A 19,320-nucleotide genomic window follows, 5' to 3' on the forward strand; every position below is an offset into this window, starting at 1 on the left:
GACGTTGTGAACGTACAACTAGGCCGACAGATGGCAATGTTTATTTGTTTTACCCATAGGCTATGGTTTTAAATATCACCCTACATTTTAACTGATAAAATAAAGGACTTAAATATAGACGTTATCGTTACAATGTTTTTAATATAAATACCGCATAGCTATAATTTATTTTTCTTCTTTATTTGGTGCCTCACCAGCTCAGTGCAAGTCATTCAGGGGCAAAAATAAACTGGTAGCTGCAGTTGTCAATCTTATCCGAGCGAGGGCGAGGGTGTGCGACCCGTGTTGCGACTTGTCAAGAAAGTTTTGGTCGCCCTTGTAGCGCATAATGTCGGGGAGATCCTGTTCTTCAGCTGTCAGTTGAATTCTCAAGATCATTTGCGTGAAATCATGCTGTGCGTTCTGACCAGAACTGCGGTAAGTGCTGGTTAATCATAGTGTACAATACATTAGCCATCAAACGCATTGACTTTAACAGTTAACAGTTAATTGTGCGCCTGCCAAAAGTGTTATGCACTAATAGCCGTCACGCCCCATGTAGTTTTGATGCGCTGCGCGTTTGTTTTTATCCATCGTTTATTGTCTTGTCTTGGTCTGAAACATATTGTATGCATTTGTTGTGCGTCATTTTGTTGTTAGTAGCCTATTTAAAAACATGACGAATGAATTATGACATGTTGTGATGACCCACATAATTAGAGGACAAATCAGCAACAAAATTAATGTCAAGAGTTGTTGTCAAGAATAACGGATGCCACTGCATGCACTTTGACAACGGGACATCGACGATCAATATAATGAAATAGTCTGTTCAAACAAGGTTAGTTTGGCTAACTGTTACGTGTTTGTAAACAGTGTGCAGAAAGGTCGTCGTGTAAGAACACGTTTTCAATACCATAACAGAATTAGTCTCCCTTCATAACATTGGAATAAAGCGATTTTTTTTTAGGAGACATAATCTGCCAATGAATAAATTATTATAATTATAATTATTATTTACCTTTTAGGGGGATTTTTATAAATACACAGTGAATGTATAAGATAACGTTACTTATGAATGAATTGCACAGTGACTCGTTTGAGCACATATGACGCCTAGCTTGTAGAATATTAAAAGAATAACTAGTTTATTACTATTTTAAGGGCCGTACACTGACATTTGGGCAGGTGCTCAAGCGAAAAATAAAGGGCACCCCTCTCTTAGGTATAATTAGCCTACTATAACAATTACACTATACAGACTGTTATTGAACATCTTTAAATTATATTTATTTAAATAAATAAATATGTCCATTGTTAATAGTAAATGAGCAAAATCAATGTGGTGCATTACTGACAGAAAATACTATTAGGCTATTTATTATTACACTACTATTATTTATATGCATACTGCAATTACAGTTGCATGACGTTATGAAATTAGTGTTTAAATGTAACATTTTGAATATAGAAAAATGAAATGATACTTTTCGATATATGATAGGCCTGCTTATATGAAACTGAAACCGCCAGGTGGCAGAAGGTCTTAATAAGTGAGTCAAAGAGTCATTCATTCATTGATTCGTTCAAACCGGCTGATTCATTTTCAATTCATGAACAAAACGCCATTATGTATGTTGCAGGCGCAGCTGTTCTGTTTTGTTTGTGAAAAATAACAAAAAACAGTAAAAATGGAGAATACTGTGTTTAAAATCTATTTAAATTAATATGAACTTATTTTTTATTGAACTGTATTAAAATGAATTTGCAATCGTGCTGATATTCGAGAAAACAGCAGTGTAATATTAATTAAATATATCATACTATAAAAATATAAAAGACAAAACAATATACGGGAACAGTTCATATCTTGAATTTAGCGGTTCATTTAATTAATTAAATTAATTTGGGGGTATTTTCATTTTCGATCCTGCACAATGTTTACACGCCTTACACCAATGCCATACTCGCTTGTTGTTAAAGGGTTAGTTCTCCCAAAATTTTTAATTATCCCATAATTCACTCACCCTCAAGCCATCCTAGGTGTATATGACTTTTGTCTTTAAGCCAAACACAATCGGAGTTATATTAAACAATATCCTGGTAAAAAAAATCGAAGCCCAAAAAAGTGCATCCATGCATCATAAAAGTAATCCATACAACTCCAGGGGGTTAATAAAGGCCTTCTGAAGCGAAGCCATGCGTTTGTTGTAAGAAAAATATACATATTTGTAACTTTATAAACTATAATCACTGGCTTCCGCTAACGACCACACGCAAGTCGAGTTCTGGCCAAGAGGGACCTCCAAGGCCTAAAATGAACACTCGCCAAGCGTCGTTAAAGTAAAAATCGGCGTTGTTGGCTAGTTTATGAAACAGTGTCAGTCGCCAGTTGGCCAGTACATTTTTTTTTTTTTTTTAACAATGCAATGTTGAGACAACATGAACATGAACAAACATGAATGACGCTCTGTACAGTTGACAGTTCAGTGCTTCATCATCACGAAAGTTTCAGCCTTTCCAATGTTTATTCAAGCGCTGAAACACGCAAAAAGGAATTTGTTACTCGTGCGCTGTGGGAAGTTTAACATCCGAAGCGCATTACCTGAAAGCCGCGTCTCTCAGACAGCGCATAAAGTTGAGCTCTCTTTCATGCCTTCCTGCCCTTCAGTGGACAAATTCACTCAAAATTATGTCCAAAATCGACCTAGTATCCTAGTAAATGTATTCGGTTATGTCTTAAAGGGGTGGTATAATGCCCTTTTCACAAGATGTAAAATAAGTCTTTGATGTCCCCAGTGTGTGTATGCGAAGTTTTAGCTCAAAATACCCCACAGATATTTTTATATAGCATGTTAAAATTGTCACTTTTTGAGCGTGAGCAAAAAACGCAGTTTTTGTGTCTGTCCCTTTAAATGCAAATGAGCTGCTGCTCCTGACACTGAGGGCGGAGCTACAACAGCTTATGTCCTTTTACCTCACACAGTGACAGACATGCACTGAAAATTTCTAAAACTTTTAGCCTTTTATGTTCAAACCGGAGTCAGACAATGATGGAGAGACTCAATAAGAAGTGACAAAATGTAGAATGAAACTGGACATTTCTGAATGGTTAGTTGATGAATTTATCTAGCTTCCAGTCATTGATTAGCATATTCTGTCATGATAATCTATAAATGAGTTTCCGGGGGAGGGGTTTATGTACATTTTAGGGTTGGTGATGTCACTAACCCGGGAGGAATGTCGTGTAGTTCCCTGTCAGCCGTTTGTTGTAGTCCTTAAAAAACAATTTCTTTAAAAGCAAATATTTCCCTTTGCTTTGAACTTTGAGCATTGTAACTTTGCAGATGTTGTTTATGCTCAAACAGCAATATTACACACTAACTAAAGTTAGAAAAGTGAAATCATAATCAACCACCCCTTTAAGTGACCACAAACACAAAACGCATGATCGTGTGTGCATTCAGTCTTAAAGTGACAGCATCCTAACAAATCTGCTACTATCTGCATTTTTTATGTTAACCAAACAAAGGACGAAGAAAAAAAACAAACACTCACTGCTCTTTAACTTTAAAAAGGATATAAACCAGTGATCTCAAACTCAATTCCTGGAGGGCCACAGCTCTGCACAGTTTAGCTCCAACCAGCTCCAACTCACACCTGCAAGGAAGTTTCTAGTAATCCTGAAGACCTTGATTAGCTGGATCAGGTGTGTTTGATTAGGGTTGGAGCAAAACTGTGCAGAGCTGTGGCCCTCCAGGAATTGAGTTTGAGATCACTGATATAAACACTATGCATTGTTATTTATTTGATTAGCCTACTTTATTAAATTTCGCTACCTGAAAACTATTAGACCTGCCTGAAGAGTACTGTTTATTTCACTTGTATGTGTAGTATTGTATTTATTTGTGCTTTTGCTTTTAATTTGATTGTTTGTTCTTATTTTTATTTCTGACTGTTTGTTTAATTGTCTTTAAAAATATAGGCTATTACATTTATAGATAAGCTAGTAGTTTTAGCTGTGGTATCAAATTGGAATAGAGCAATGTGAAATTTCACTGGTTTCTAAAATGTTGGTGTCATAACTGAAGGGCAGGTGCCTGACTATTTAGAAAATATTATGTTCTAATGTTAAAAATTAAGATAAAAATTAAGTTCTACATTTATTCATTTTTTGTAAAAATAGAAAAAGTGTATAAATTTTTTAGTCTCACTTTTACAGAGTCCAGGTATTATGTTGCATGTCTTATTAAAACAATTCAATGTTCATAATCATCTGTATTTTTAGGCAAGGACGGCCCTGGTGAAGCCCTGCCGACTCCCGACTCCAGTGCCGGTTGTTCAAATTTCTGACCGGACACTGGTCCATCAGGAGAGTCTGCCGAAGCTGCCCGTTCCGCCACTGAAGCAGACATGCGCGCGGTATATGGCATCGCTCGAGCCGTTGATCTCCGAAGAGGAGATGGCGCACACGCAGCAGCTCATGAAGGAGTTCCTCCAGCCCGGTGGCGTAGGAGAGAGACTGCAGAAGAGCCTCGAGCGCCGGGCACGCAAAACCGAAAACTGGGTGCGCTGGTGTGCCGTAAATCATTCTAACTGTATAATCACTTTTTTTTTTTAAATCATTTACTAGCTATAATAATTTACTTTTAGCACTTTACTAAATACTTTTGAATTTTATTTTAATACCGCACACAAAATATACTTAGTGTGTATATATCCAAGTGTGTTGAGAAATCACACTACTAAAAATCTGTATTATCTGTAAACAGCAAAAATGGTTTTGGAATGATAACTTGGTAAAAACAGGATCCACTGCCAAAAAGAGTACAATAACCACTGACAAAGTTTTTTTAAGTACACAGTACTTTTATTTTGCGTGTGTAATAAACCTTCAAATACTCCAAATGTTTCAATTATTCCCTTTGTATGATCCAGCTCTCTGACTGGTGGATGCAGTCAGCCTACCTGGACTCTCGAATGCCTGTGGCGATGTACACAAGCCCAGGGGTCGTTTTACCCAAAATGCACTTCCAAGACCGCCAGGGACAAATGAGGTGGGTGGCGACGGTTACTTTTATGTGGGCAATGAGACACAACTGAGCAAATTTAATTATTGAAAACTAAAGTGTATTTGAAATATATAACGATTTATAACACGTTTTAAATACACTACTATTCAAAAGTTTAGGGTCTGTAAGATTTAAAAAATAATACATTTTATTCAGCCAGGATTGATTGATCAAAAGTGATCGTAAAGAATTTTACATCACCGTTTCCACAAAAATATTAAGCAGCACAACAGTTTTCAACACTGATAATAAAAAAATTCTTGAGCACCAAATTAGCATATTAGAATGATTACTGAAGGATCATGAGTACTCTGACTGGAGTAATGGCTGCTGAAAATGCAGCTTTGTCATCACAGGAATAAATTACATTTTAAAATATATTCAAATAGAAAACAGTTATTTTACATTTTTTTATGTATTTCTGTCAAATAAAAGTAGCCTTGGTCAGCGTGAGAGACTACATTTTCGTCTTCAAAGACATTCTAAATTGTACCGACCCCAAACTTTTGAACTGTCTTGTATATTTATAATTAATTAGTTGAAATTTTAATCCAAATTGACTAATACAGTAGCAACCTTCACCAGGACCGTCCGACTTGATCAGAATGGGATTATTGCTCAAGAGCACAATGATAATAGTTCATGATAGTTCCAGGTTCAAAGCCTCATCAGCCCAGAGCATATACACTGTAAAAAAGTGACTGGTCACATCTAAATTTTTCAATTAGTCTGACGTATTATTTCTCATTGAGCCAATGTTAACAGACTATTGCAACAAGAATTGCACTTGGGCCAATTAAAAAATTTAGATGTGACCAGTCACTAGAAAACTTTGACTTGGAGAGGTTAGAATTTTTTTTACAGTGTATGTGGATATTTTCTTGAACAGCAGAGAGAATTAGGTTGATTTTGGAGAGGACTTTAGTTTTGGGGTTTTAAGTTTCACATCGACCTTTACACAGAGTTCTAGCTTTGCTTGGCTATTTTTGGCATATGTGCTACTCCTGGCATTGGACTGTTTTTTTCAAAGGGATGTGCACTTTAGATTCGGCCGTGTTCCACTTTTAGATTTGCCCCTTATATCTTTGCAATCAACGCTTATAGTGACATTTCATATAAAGGCAGATACCTTAAAATTATGTTTAGTGTGTAGTGTCAGGTTATATAAAACCATCATGAAAAAGAAACATTACATTTGGTGTTTACATAACCGTGTTGTACTCTGCTACATGATATCTATAGTCTGCTCTTTTAAAAAAAAAAAAAGTTTTTTATTTAGCTGACAGTTTGTTATATAAAATGTCTCTTTGAGAAATCAATCTTTTTGACCTGTGTGCCTGTTTTTTTCAAAAGTGTCATAATATGTTTTCAGCTGTTCAGATTTAGCAATTCCAGCATTCTCTTTTATAGATTTGCTGCTAAACTCATTGCTGGTGTTTTGGATTTCAAAAATATGATTGATAGGTGAGTTATTTTATTATTTATGAAGCAATTGGAAAATGTCCAAATGTATTAGTTTGTTTTAATCAACATTTTTTACTGTGTCATAGTCAAACATTGACTGTGGAATATCTGGGTGGCAAGGCTTTGTGCATGGACCAGTATTACCAGGTGCTGTCTTCATGTCGGATCCCTGGACCCAAGAGGGACACTGTGGTGAACCACGCAATTGGAAAGAACCCTCCTACGCACATCACAGTGGTCCACAACTTTCAGGTGCTTTGCCACACTTTCAGGCTTCTTTCAAAAAAACATTGAAGAGGACCTGTTTTGCTTTTTTACATTTACATTTTTTTTTATTTGTAATGTTGCTGTTTGATCATGAAAAAGGTCTGCAAAGTTACAAAGCAAAAAGTTTACTCTTTATATCAGTAAGCACTGTTTCTGAACTCTCTGATTGTAGTCTTGAGTTTTCTTCTGGAAACGTACATGCCGCAATATTCCTCATTTAAATAATTCCCGCCCAAGCCATATGTAAAATAAAGGGGATAAGGCCTGGTTGAGTTGCGTTAGTAGTGTGTTGTCGCCATGTCCAAGAGACAACTGTTTTTTCCACCCTGAATCAAACATGGTTAATGTAAGGGGCGTTCCAAAACACCTTCAAAGCAGTTTACCAATCAAAACACACTTACCACTCAGAGCACATTGCACTTTTCGTAGAAGTGAATATGTGTAAAAAATAATGTGATTGTGATTAAACAATAATAAAATAATATATTACAACATGAATGAATAAAATAAACGAAAATACTACCAACATAAAACGTGCACTTTCTTAAAGCATTCTTAATCTTCTTAAACAAGCCCTAATTTTTCACAGCTGGTTGCAAAATAAAGATGAATGCAGGATCTAAACGCAAGCAGTATCGTGTTTATTTAACATCGAACTCAGGGTACATGAAACCAGAACAGAACAACTCAACATAATGCAATGAGAACTGACCAAGAACTGAAGGAAACAGTGTTTAAATACACCGAACAAACCAATCAACCAAATGGACAATAGGTGTAAATTATAATCAGACAATGAATAACCAAGGAAACTAGCACAGGAAACTGAACAAAACCCATGCAGAACCCACCCATACATACAAAGAACACAAACACAGATTATCCCTTACAGTATCCCCCCCGATCAAAGAGGCGCAACCTTACTCCTCATTATCTATACAAAAAAGTCCAACGGAGGCAGGTGGGAGACCGCTTAGGTGGAGGGATGCAGAGTCCCAGAGTACGTGGGACAGGGGCCAAGGCGGAGACAAAGACGGAGACAAAGATGGGAGGAGACAGGGGGGAACCCCTAGCAGGAGGACCAGGATGCAGGCCCACAGCGGAGTCATGGTAGAGGCTTAGCAGCAGGAATCAGGGAGCTGACGGACCAAGATGGAGCTGGCCAGGGTGGAGCCGGAGGACTGGAGGAACCGGGAGACACCAAAGGTCTTGGAGGGCAGGGAGGTCCACAGTGACAAGCAACTGAGGAGGAGCCAGGACTGAGGACTGAGGCAAAGGCAGAGTGACTGAGGATCAAGGCAGAGCTGGAGGGAAGGAGGAACCCGACGGAGCCGAAGGGCCGGACAGACCGAGGTCGAGTGAGTCACAAGTCGACACTCCAGGACTTGACTGGTGAACACAAAGCCCAAGGCAAATCCAGGCGGGGGAAACGGAGCCAGCATGGGAGAAGCTGAAGGACTGAGATGAGACGGTGCAGGTAGGACTGAAGGAGTGGGTAGTGCAGGCAGGGGTTTCACTGACAGTTCTCTGGATAGATACAGGACAGACATATAGGAATGACCCTCTTGGCCGACTCGGAACAGGCAAACATTTTTATCTTGGCTGACTTGAAACAAGCAGAGGAGGTGGGAGTGGGAGGCAGGGTGGTAACACAGACTCGATATTAGGTGGCGAAACAGGTTCAGTGCAGGGTGACAAAATGGGCAGGATATACTCACTCTCCCACAGTAGAGGGGGTACTACCTCACTTCATCCCCTCGAACTCCATCAAAATTCCGTCAGGTACTGGCGTTGTAGCCGGCTCACTCACCTGATCCTTGGACGATCCTTGGCTCAGTTTCTTTCCTCACTGGCAGTGGTATCGTTATGGGCTCTGGCTCCACGTCTGCGGTGGGCTCAGGCGCTTCTGTCACCAGGGATAGTGGCTGCGACTGGCACACTCTTTTCCTCCTTGCTCTCACAGATGGTGATGGGGGAACCGTGGTATACCCATTCCACGTACTCCATAATGGTCCCTAGAGGTCCGTCTCCAGTCAAGCGCACTCTTGTCTCAGCGTTCAAGCTGGATCAGAAAATCACACACAGGCAGTCGTCATCATAGTGAACAAGGTGGTAAAGGTCCAAAAATGCCTGTGTGTGCCTCTCTAGGGACTGGTTACCCTGCAAGGAGGAGGAGGATACGCAGCTATTTATCTGCCGCTGGATCCCTAAAGTTCAGTTCTTCTGTCACAGCTATCAGACCTATGACCAGATTTGTCTCCATACTGGCGTGCTGAATCCAATCTTCAATAACCAAGGAAACTAACACCGGAAACTCAACTAAACGTGCAAAACCTACCCATGCATACAAAGATCACAGAAACACAGACTATCCCTTATATCATAGACATGTGACACGGGCCAGCAAGATATGCCTGGGGTGTTTTGACGTAAACATTAGAAAAAATACTGAAAACATATGAGATTGTTGCAGAAACCCATGTTTTGTATTTATATAATTTTAATATTGATATTTTTTTAAAGGAACTGATACCAAATGATTAGTTTGTGAGTAATGATACATTGATACTGCAGTAACCATGTAAAACATATGGGGGAAAAAGATGTTTTTTGAACATTCAAGCATGAAAATTTGTTCTAATAGACCTATAGTGTTCAGTAATTCTTTTTATGAGTTTTTAATTTTGACACATTAATCGTTTTTCAAATGGTTTCTACATATTTGAGCTTTGGGTTTGAAGCTTTGGTATTTGCCAGTAACATTAAAGTCGATTTTGTTTGTAGGTAATATCCAGTGAGACAAAATGAATAAAGATAAATATGTTTTCTTTCCATTTCTCTCTCTATTTTACATACTGTTTGTTTCTCTGTGTTCCTCAGTTCTTTGTTCTGGATGTGTACAACAGTGATGGTTCACCACTGACTGTAGATCAGATCTATGTTCAGCTGGAAAAGATCTGGAACACTTCCCTTCAGACCAATAAAGAGCCAGTTGGCATCCTGACTTCCAACCACCGTAACACCTGGGGCAAGGCCTACAACAACCTGATCAAGGGTGAGTTGAATGGAAAGTAACATTTGATAGAGCCTTTGTATGTCAATGGGAACTGACTAGGCAAAAGACTCATATTTCTTGCTGATTTTTTTATACAAAAACTTATTTAGTTAAAAAGATCTTGGTAAGATATCACTGTTAATAAACAAGTTTCCTATTTATTAATAGATATATAAATAAATGTAGGTACTTTAAATTTTAATGTATTTTTTTTTCTCAAATTTGCATAATTTACACAACTCAAATTCCAAATAGGATTGTGCCATTCTGAATAGCCAGTGAACCCTGCTGCATTTTTTTCCACTTTAGAGCTCACATTAATTATTCAGTAGTGGGCATTTTGTTGGTTGGTGGACATGGTGTTTATTTTTGCTGTATATTTACACTGTTCCAGACAAGACAAATAAGGATTCAGTGCGGGCAATCCAGAAGAGCATCTTCACAGTGTGTCTTGATGCTCCAAAGCCACGTGTGTCAGATGAGATGTACCATAACAAGGTGGCTGCTCAAATGCTCCATGGCGGAGGCAGTCGCTGGAACAGTGGAAACCGCTGGTTTGACAAAACGCTGCAGGTTACTATCATGCATTTATATCTGTCCACAAAACTCAAAGAGTAGATATGAATCCAGATGTATTGAGATAATCTTCTTTACCTGCACTCTCTTCTGTTTCCCACAGTTCATAATTGGGGAGGACGGATCGTGTGGACTCACCTATGAACATGCTGCAGTTGAGGGACCTCCCATTGTTTTCCTGGTGGACCATGTTGTTGATTATATGTAAGGATATGACATCATATAATTCTCCATTAGATTTTTAAAAGGAATTTTTCGACAAGAAATATACACTACTGTTCAAAAGTGTGGGGTTGGTACGATTTTTTTAAAAGAAAGAAGTCTCTTCTGCTCACCAAGGCTGCCTTTATTTGATCAAAAATAATAGTAATATTGCAAAATATTTAAAATAAGTGTTTTCTATTTGAATATATTTTAAAATGTAATTCATTCCTGTGATGGCAAAGCTGAATTTTCTGCATCATTACTCCAGTCTTCAGTGTTACGTGATCCTTCAGAAATCATTCTTCTATTATGCTGATTTGCTGCTCAAGAAACATTTCTTTTTTACGATCAATGTTGAAAACAGTTGTGCTGCTTCATATTTTTGTGGAAACTGTGATACAATTTTTTTTGAATACTTAGAAAATTTTAAAGAACAGTGTTTATTTAAAATAAAAATCTTTTGTAACATTATTGACCACAACTATTTAAATGTTATGTAAATATATTAACCAACATATATGCACTGATACTGATAAGCTGGTAATTATTTTCACAGATCACAGATAAATGACTAATATTAACATTTTACTCTGCTCTGCATCACAACATTATAACAGTATTAAAACAGATGTTCATTTAAGATTTGCTAAAGATTGCATTTAACAGTGTTGTTAAATGTTGTTAAAGATGAACTTTAACTAAGCATTATATGATGGCAGTGGTAATCTATAAACAAGGAAATGAGCAAGCACAATCAAATATCAAATATCGGCCAGTACCAATAAATAAAAAATTCTCTAATATTGGCCAATATAGTATTGTGCATCCCTAAACACAAACACATCCCTTTCACTTTTTTTGTGAAAAAGTATTGGTGTTCAAAAGGTTTATAAATTATATGTTATGCAACATGTATGTAACAGGAGGAGAAATGAGATGGTACGAACTCCCATGATTCCACTACCTATGCCACTAAAGCTTCGATTCAACATCACGCCAGAAATCAAGAAGGACATTGAGAAAGCCAAACAGAACATGAACATGTGAGGACATTTCAAACTGATATAATGGGCTTTGAATCAGTACCTGTAATAAATGAATATTAAATCATGTACTTCCTTCATCCTCTTATATTCTGTGTATAGAATGGTGCATGAACTGGACGTTCGAGTGCTAAACTTCTCACATTATGGAAGAAAATTCCCGAGGTCTCATAAATTGAGTCCTGACGCATTCATCCAAATGGCTCTGCAGTTGGCATACTACAGGTAAGTTTGACACCCTAGTGCTGAATATTTCGTCTCTGACCAAAGGTCTCTAAAAATCCCTGAAAACCTGTAGTCCTTCAGATAGTATTTTGTTTTTACATCCCAATGGCTTCTCTCACTTCATTTCCTAGGTTGCATGCATGCGATTTATGCCACATTTCTTCTTGTCAGCATCTTTAAAGGTCAAGTATGTAATTTTTTTTATGTTCAAATCCTTTCTTCTATAAGTCAGTCATTTGTAGGGTTGTGTTTAAGTTTAAGTCCTTTTTAATGCCTTTTCCTTGCTAACTTCCCTCCGTCTCGTTCACTCGGATGTACGTCATTGCTTACGTTGCACGAGTGCCCACTACTGGCGGAACACTTGCAATGGGTTTAAATGGAACGCCGTAAGCCCTTGATCACTTTTGGGTAAATTAAGTGTGAAGCACTGCGAGTTGCTGTTGTGATGTTATGATCATGTTGCTTTGTGGTCTACGGAGCTACCTGAAGTGAACATATGAGAAGACTCGCTCCCTCTGTGAAAATCGAGGGGTCGAGGGTCTGTCCAAATAAACATCCCTCGTCCACTTGACGAAGATGAACGCAGCTTCTGGCTCAAACAGTGGCGTGAATGTAGGGTGGGACTAACTGTATAGGTATCTCGAAAGCCAAAGGGGGTGTGGAAACAACATTTTTGCAATTCTGTTTAGTGCCACTAGTGGCATATAAATTACATACTTTACCTTTAAAACATGCAATGCATTCTGGAAGTGGAGAGTTGAAGAAAATGACCAAAGGGGATACGACATGCAGTTTCCATGTGATTGGAAACTGGTTTCCTCCCAACATTTGCATGCTTTCACACAATAATTAATTGCATGTGGATAAATTAAAGTGTGGCAAAGACTTTTTGTGTCTTTGTGGTCTTCAGCACTCAAAGGCCTGGTTTCTCACACAGGGCTTAGATTAAGCCAGGATTAGGCTTTAGTTCAATTAGGGCATTTAAGTAGCTTTTATAAACATGCCCTAGAAAAAACATTACTGGTGTGCATCTTGAGACAAAACAATGGCACTGACATATTTTAAGATATGTCAATGCAGGTTGCTTTCAGTTAAAACAGCTCAAACATGTATTTTAGTTTGGGACTAGGCTTGAGCCTTGCCTGTGAAACCATGGAAAAAGTGCTAACTGACAATTAATGCTAGGTGTTCTTGGAAAAAAAATGTTGGCACCCATAACCACGGCAGTCCACTGATGATTGATCTCGTTCCTGTGTTAGGATGTATCAGATGTGCTGTCCGACTTACGAGAGCGCCTCCTTGCGCATGTTTAAACTGGGCAGAACGGAAGCCATTCGATCCACCACCACAGAATCGCTCCAGTTCACACAAGCCATGGATGATCCGTCAAAAAACGTACGAGTTTACGTTTTAGTATCATTTTCGTTTGTCACTCTCGATTAAGTTAATTTTCCATGTTATTATTGTTTCGTTTTCACATTTGCAGAATGGTGAGAAAGCAGCACTGCTCGAAAAGGCAATCAAAGTCCACAGAGAGCACACACACATGGTGAGCATCATATGATCTTTAAACATTTAAACATGTTTGTCATGTTATCAAGAATTCTCAACAAATATTATCAATTTTTTTTTTTTTTTATTGATGCTGTTACAATTTTGCCTATCTTTTTGCCTCCTCCTGATCTCAGTTTTTGTTTCTTTTGTAATCAGGCCATCCATGGGCAGGCTATAGAGAGGCACATCCTGGGTTTAAAGATGGTGGCCATTGAGGATCTGACGTCTTTACCTGAGATCTTCATGGACACATCATTCGCTGTGTCTTCACATTTTAATCTCTTCACAAGTCAGGTTTGTGGCTGCTTAATAACAGTCTGTACTCAGAGTTTTGCTATTTATGAGAATTAGACTTGAATTTATTCACTCTTATGCCATCTCATATTGGACTTTCTTCGACTTTTTTAATAATATCTTAAATCTTTAAATAAAATGAAAATCAAATGTCAAGTTCAAAAATGACAAAAAACATCATAAAAGAACCATAAATCCACAAAGTCCACTTACAATGATAGTCAGGGACCCCCGCAAATATATATATTTTTGTTATTTAAAGATCATGTTATTAATGTGCTCCTATAGGCGGGTCCACAACGCGTACACACACACAAATTCTGCCATGTAAATAGCGAATCCGCCAAGGCGCGAATGCAACTGGCTTTTAAAGGGAATGGGAGATGAGACTCTGGTTGGTTTATTTCACGTTACACCCAAAACACACCCATTACTCATTAAGAGAATAAGGACAACCCTTTTAGGCCATTTTTCCAAAAGTGGATTTGGACATGCCCTAAGTGCAATTGTGCCCTGCGCTTTAGACCATGCACTTAGATCGTTAAAATAGGCCCCTTAGACTTAGATATGTAAATTACCTCTGTTATTATTAGTTAACCTCTTTGCATGTGAAATAAGAGCAATGATTTCTTATGTCTTGTGGGTTTGCATAGCTGGCCTGCTTTACATTGTGTCAGGTTCACAAAACAACCCTGAATGTGTCTCTGAAACGGGTATCACCCATGTCCTAACCAGACGCATTGCCAGGGCAGGGCAGGGCCCTTCCATGTCTAAAAAAATATTTCTGTGCTGCACAACTGAGACCAATAGTCTGTTGGTGCAACCCAGAATACCAAGCAAGATGGAAAGATATTGAGATTGGTTGGTTTGGGGAGATTCCTATACAAGCGACAATTGTAGATGAAAATCTAATCAAAAACAAAAGAGAAAATCAATGGATTAGGTTAACTCAGAAAATTTGGCACGAGATTATTAAGGAGTATAAAATAAAGGATTGTGTGAAAATATTGAAATGGAGTACATATGACTCAGACTTTAAAGCAAATACATTAGACACTCGTTTCAAACTGTGGTCTATATTACAGCCTATTGTTCAATAATGGATAAAGGACAATTATTAGATTTTCAGTCCTTGAAAGAAAGATTCAATTTAGAATCTAAGGACTTCTTCAGATATCTTCAATTGCGACAACATTTCTATCAGAAAATTTAAAAAAGTGCCTGACGAAGATCCAAATAAGATTGCTTTAGTTAAACAGCGTATAATGCTCAACCAATGGGGAAGACTATTACTAAATTATATAAAGCATTGACAGATTTACAAGGAGATTCATCTCTATATGTTAAGGAGAGATGGGAGAAGGAAAGCAGTTTGGTAATAACAACTGAGGATTGGGAAAAAAATATGCAAACAACAATGGGCAACTTCCCGCTCCTTATACTGGAGAAATATTATCCGTTTTATTACTCCAAAACAGAAAAAAAAATAATAATTAGGTAGCGCAAATTGCTGGAGACAGTGTGGTTCTCAGGATGCCAACCACTTTCACATATTTTGGGATTGCCCTAACATCAGATGTTTTTGGAAAGATATACACAGTATACTAGAAAAGATTCTAGGCACCTCAATTGATTGCAGTTTTGAGACACTTTATTTAGGCATTGTGCCGATGGTCTCTGGGAAAGGAGGAACAAATACATGTTTAGAATAATTCTTGCATCAAGCAAAAAGGCAATAACCAGATGCTAGTATAAACCTAATCCCCCACAAATACAGGATTGGATTGGTGTTTTAAAAGGTATTTTCAATATGGAGAGAATTACATTTTATGTGAATTTTCAGAAGGATTTGTTTGTCGATTTCTGGTCTAAATGGATATATAACTCCTATTGAACCAAATACTTTTGATTATTTTTTTGTGATTATTATTTTTTTTTTTTGAGTGATGCGATTACCTCCCCCTTCCTTAGTAAATAGTTTCTGTGTTAAATCTGAAGAAAACTGTAAAGAGATACTTTGAGGTGTTTTGTATGTTGATACTGTCACTGCCTGGAGAGTTTTGGCACATTCACCCACAAAGTCCACTACTTACAACAATAGTCAGGGTTTCTTTCCCCCTCCCCCCATTCCATCCTTTCCCTATTCCAAAATTCCATCCTCTCACCTTATGTTTCACCAGGCTTGTTTTTTATTTATTTTTGTTGCTGTACCTTTAAGACTTCTATATGCAAATGACCTCTGTTATTATTAGTTAACCTCCTTGCATGTGAAATGGGTAGCAATGATTTCTTATGTCTTGTGGGTTTGCATAGCTGGCCTGCTTTACATTGTGTCAGGTTCACAAAACAATTCTGAATGTCCTAGCCAGACGCGTCGATAGTGGGACGAAAGGTATTGACTATTGTAGGGGCCTCGGGATTTTAAGGGGGCCCACAGCAACAACCTGCACGGGGCCCCGGATTCCCCAGCTATGGCAATAAAGAGCTAATAATCAGTTATCTGTCCATAAGATTCCAGCGACAAGCAATATGTCTGTGCACACTAGACACGTCATGACTAAGAGACATGAAAAAAAAAAAAATCAATCAAAATTACAGCCAATCAGAAGAGCATGTGGGCGGGCTCTCTCTGCAAGCACACTGCACTCAGAACGAAATTGATAAGCACATAAGCATATTTATAAATATTATCCATTGTCGCTTTCAGAATGGCTAAAAAGGTCTTACAAATGATATTAAAACTAACAATAAATTCTTATAAAGCACATAATCAGAACCTGAGGTTATCATTGTCAAACTTTGTATGTTGTTTCAGCCGTGACATCACAGAATATAGAAACTGTTTCTAAAATATAATCCCGTCTGTAATAAAAGTCCACTGATGGCAAGTTTGAAGTGAGAACCCAAGTGCAGCTTTATTTCCAAAACTTCATAAAACAAAGTCGTGGCATGAAACTCAAAAGCAGACACATGAATGTGAAGCTTAACAATAGTGGTTACAGTGAAACAATATTTGACCAAGACACATGGTAAACATGAGGGCTTAAATACCCACAAGACTAATGACTAGACAAGGGACACCTGTGAACAAACAAGACAATTAACCAATGACAACATGACACATTCACATGGGGAACACTTGGCAGGATCACATGACAAGAACAGGGGATCATATGACAGACATGAAACAAGACCAAAACCAAAACGTGACACCGTCACTCGTCGCATATCGCTGTCGTGGCTGATTAGGACAAAATGTCTGATTAACATGAAGTGAGATTGCCACAAATAATCTTTAGCCGCTCGTAACATTGGGATACTTCAGAAAGGTTATTATTAAGTATTAACCCTCAGCCAGGATCAGCACAATGCTAAGTACACTGCTCAGTAAACTCAGTTATTATCTTCTAGATCTGCTGTACAGCCGAAACAAACTTTGTTGCATTATTTTCCTGTTATCACTGTAAAGCAGCTTTGAAACAATCAGTATTGTAAAAAGCGCTATATAAATAGAAGTGACTTGACTTGACTCAACTTCCAATTCCCAAATTTAGAGACAAAGAAATACATAGTACCTTCTTCTGGTCTACCTATCCTATTTTCTTGCTAAATACTCAATAGGCATTGATAATAAGGGTGGTCATGGTGGTTATGGCTTTGTAAAATATCTACATGGTCAAACTTTTTTGTTTCAAAGAGCTGAAAGAACTTATGTCCCATTTAAAGCCCCTCTGAGACTCTTAGTGTTTCACTGTCATGTAATACCTCACAAATCATTCTGCCATGTTGGTGCCCTTTGATATAGTTTACACTTAACAGATACATAAATCTAACAGGGTTGCAGTAATGCTTCCCTGAGGACACTTCTGTGCTATGAAGAAATATCTTTCAGCTCTAGTCAAAGAAAGGATTGTTTTGGAACTGTGTTTACAACTGTATCTGAACTAGGGGTGTCGCAATATACCGGTAATGATGATAACTGATATTTCGAAAATGAAATACTGATATAATGCAATACTACAAAAATGTAATTATTGTAAATAATTCAGGAGCTAGATGGCAGTAATTTGGTTGACACTCCTAGTTGGTTGTGGAGGTATTTCACCTTAACGCTAACTTGACACCCGTCATGAAATGGAAAAAGGAAGACAATAACGCAGTGGCTGAATACAAATATGCAGTTTTTCCCTGCTATGTAGTAGGAAGAAATATCCGGATGACTTAATACTTCTGCCGAGATTCTTAAGTGTGCATCCAGTGGACACTTTATTATACCATGAAGCCATGGGAGAGGTGTTGTGAATGAAGTGACGCCACTGATTCGAAACAAGATACTCTAGTCCAGGGGTTCCCAAACTTTTTCATTCGAGGACCCACCTAGACAAGTATAATCAATCTCAAGACCCACTTGCACTGGTGCTACCAACTTTCTCAGTTAGTCGCACCAGCATGATTTGGTCGCACATTTTTTTTTTTTTTTTTGCTACATGCCATGGGATTAATCAATGCATGCTGATGATCTTAATCTGTATACCCTAGTTTTGCACTGATGTAAAAAGACTGACAGTGACAAGACCTCATGTTAGCAAAATATTTTAAACTTTTAATTCTTAAAAAAACAACAACAACAAAAAAACATGAATGTTCTTTAATGTTTGATTATAATTTTACCGTCTTCACATAGGGATGGGAAATGATCAGATTTTATCAATAAAAATAATGCCACTGACAATTCTGATTGTCGATCCGATTCTTTAACGATTCTCTTATCGATTCTTGATAGCACTGTGTGGAAAAATTTCATATGCTTTTCAAAAAAAACAAGGGGTTTTATTTATTTTAAAGCTTAAGCTTGAGTAAGCAAACTGTACTTTTTATGTAATGTAATAAATAGAACCTTATTGTAAAGTGTTACTGATTATACACCGATTCATACGTCTCCTGAGTTCACTGTTGGAAAGATCAGTTGTTTTAACCATTCATTAAAATGAATCGGTTCAAAGGAGTCATTAGTTCGCGAATTGGACGTGTGCATGTGCGCGTTGTGTGATTATCCCAGCAGTTAGGACATGGACATCCAAGATTTCTGTCAACACAGAAAACATTTCATCACTGGATTTTTTTTTTCGTTTAATTAAAGTGTTGTTTTATGTCAGCTGAATGTCTGGGACGCTTTTCAGAGAAGATAAGGCAACTTATTTAGCACAATTCACACCCAGCAGTAATTCAGGAAAAAAAAAATCTCCGAATGCTCCACATGAAACTTTGGTCTTCCGACCTTTTACCACCATGTTGATTTATTTTGATTAATATGTGCGAGGGAGAGAGAGAGAGCAAGACAGCGCTTAGTTTGAAGACGGTGAAGTCTTGTTATGTTTACACTTTCGCCTGGCTCCGAAGAGAGAGAGAGAGAGCGCGCGCGCGACCGAGTCTCTCTCTCTCTGCTCGACGTTCTTTCAGTTAAACATGCGCTGTGACAAGCGCAGCAGTTCATCTAATTACTCACCGATCAAATAAGATTTTGGCGGGACAAAAATTCACTTTGGCGGGCGCTAAAACTCACTTAAGAGTCGTTTGGTCATTAATC

The 19,320-nt window shown here is 37.9% G+C and overlaps 1 protein-coding gene across 2 annotated transcripts in view; it reads left to right on the top strand.

Annotated features, from left to right (window-relative positions):
* LOC311277935 (carnitine O-acetyltransferase) overlaps positions 1-19,320 on the top strand; it is a 23,895-nt gene continuing 4,575 nt past the window's right edge. Inside the window, exons 1-13 of one of the 2 annotated variants that reach the window (XM_084388425.1) lie at positions 1-417; positions 4,268-4,546; positions 4,918-5,036; positions 6,462-6,515; positions 6,602-6,767; positions 9,663-9,837; positions 10,232-10,410; positions 10,517-10,617; positions 11,541-11,660; positions 11,763-11,885; positions 13,145-13,280; positions 13,372-13,434; positions 13,596-13,733. In XM_084388425.1, coding sequence (XP_084244551.1) covers positions 391-417; positions 4,268-4,546; positions 4,918-5,036; positions 6,462-6,515; positions 6,602-6,767; positions 9,663-9,837; positions 10,232-10,410; positions 10,517-10,617; positions 11,541-11,660; positions 11,763-11,885; positions 13,145-13,280; positions 13,372-13,434; positions 13,596-13,733 — 1,680 coding nt within the window. In that variant the 5' untranslated portion in view covers positions 1-390. The remainder of the gene's footprint in view (positions 418-4,267; positions 4,547-4,917; positions 5,037-6,461; positions 6,516-6,601; positions 6,768-9,662; positions 9,838-10,231; positions 10,411-10,516; positions 10,618-11,540; positions 11,661-11,762; positions 11,886-13,144; positions 13,281-13,371; positions 13,435-13,595; positions 13,734-19,320) is intronic. The other variant, XM_084388426.1, reaches the window with a different exon arrangement.

This window comes from Rutilus rutilus (genome assembly GCF_951802725.1).
Source record: "Rutilus rutilus genome assembly, chromosome: 19".
Taxonomy (NCBI): Eukaryota; Metazoa; Chordata; class Actinopteri; order Cypriniformes; family Leuciscidae; genus Rutilus; species Rutilus rutilus.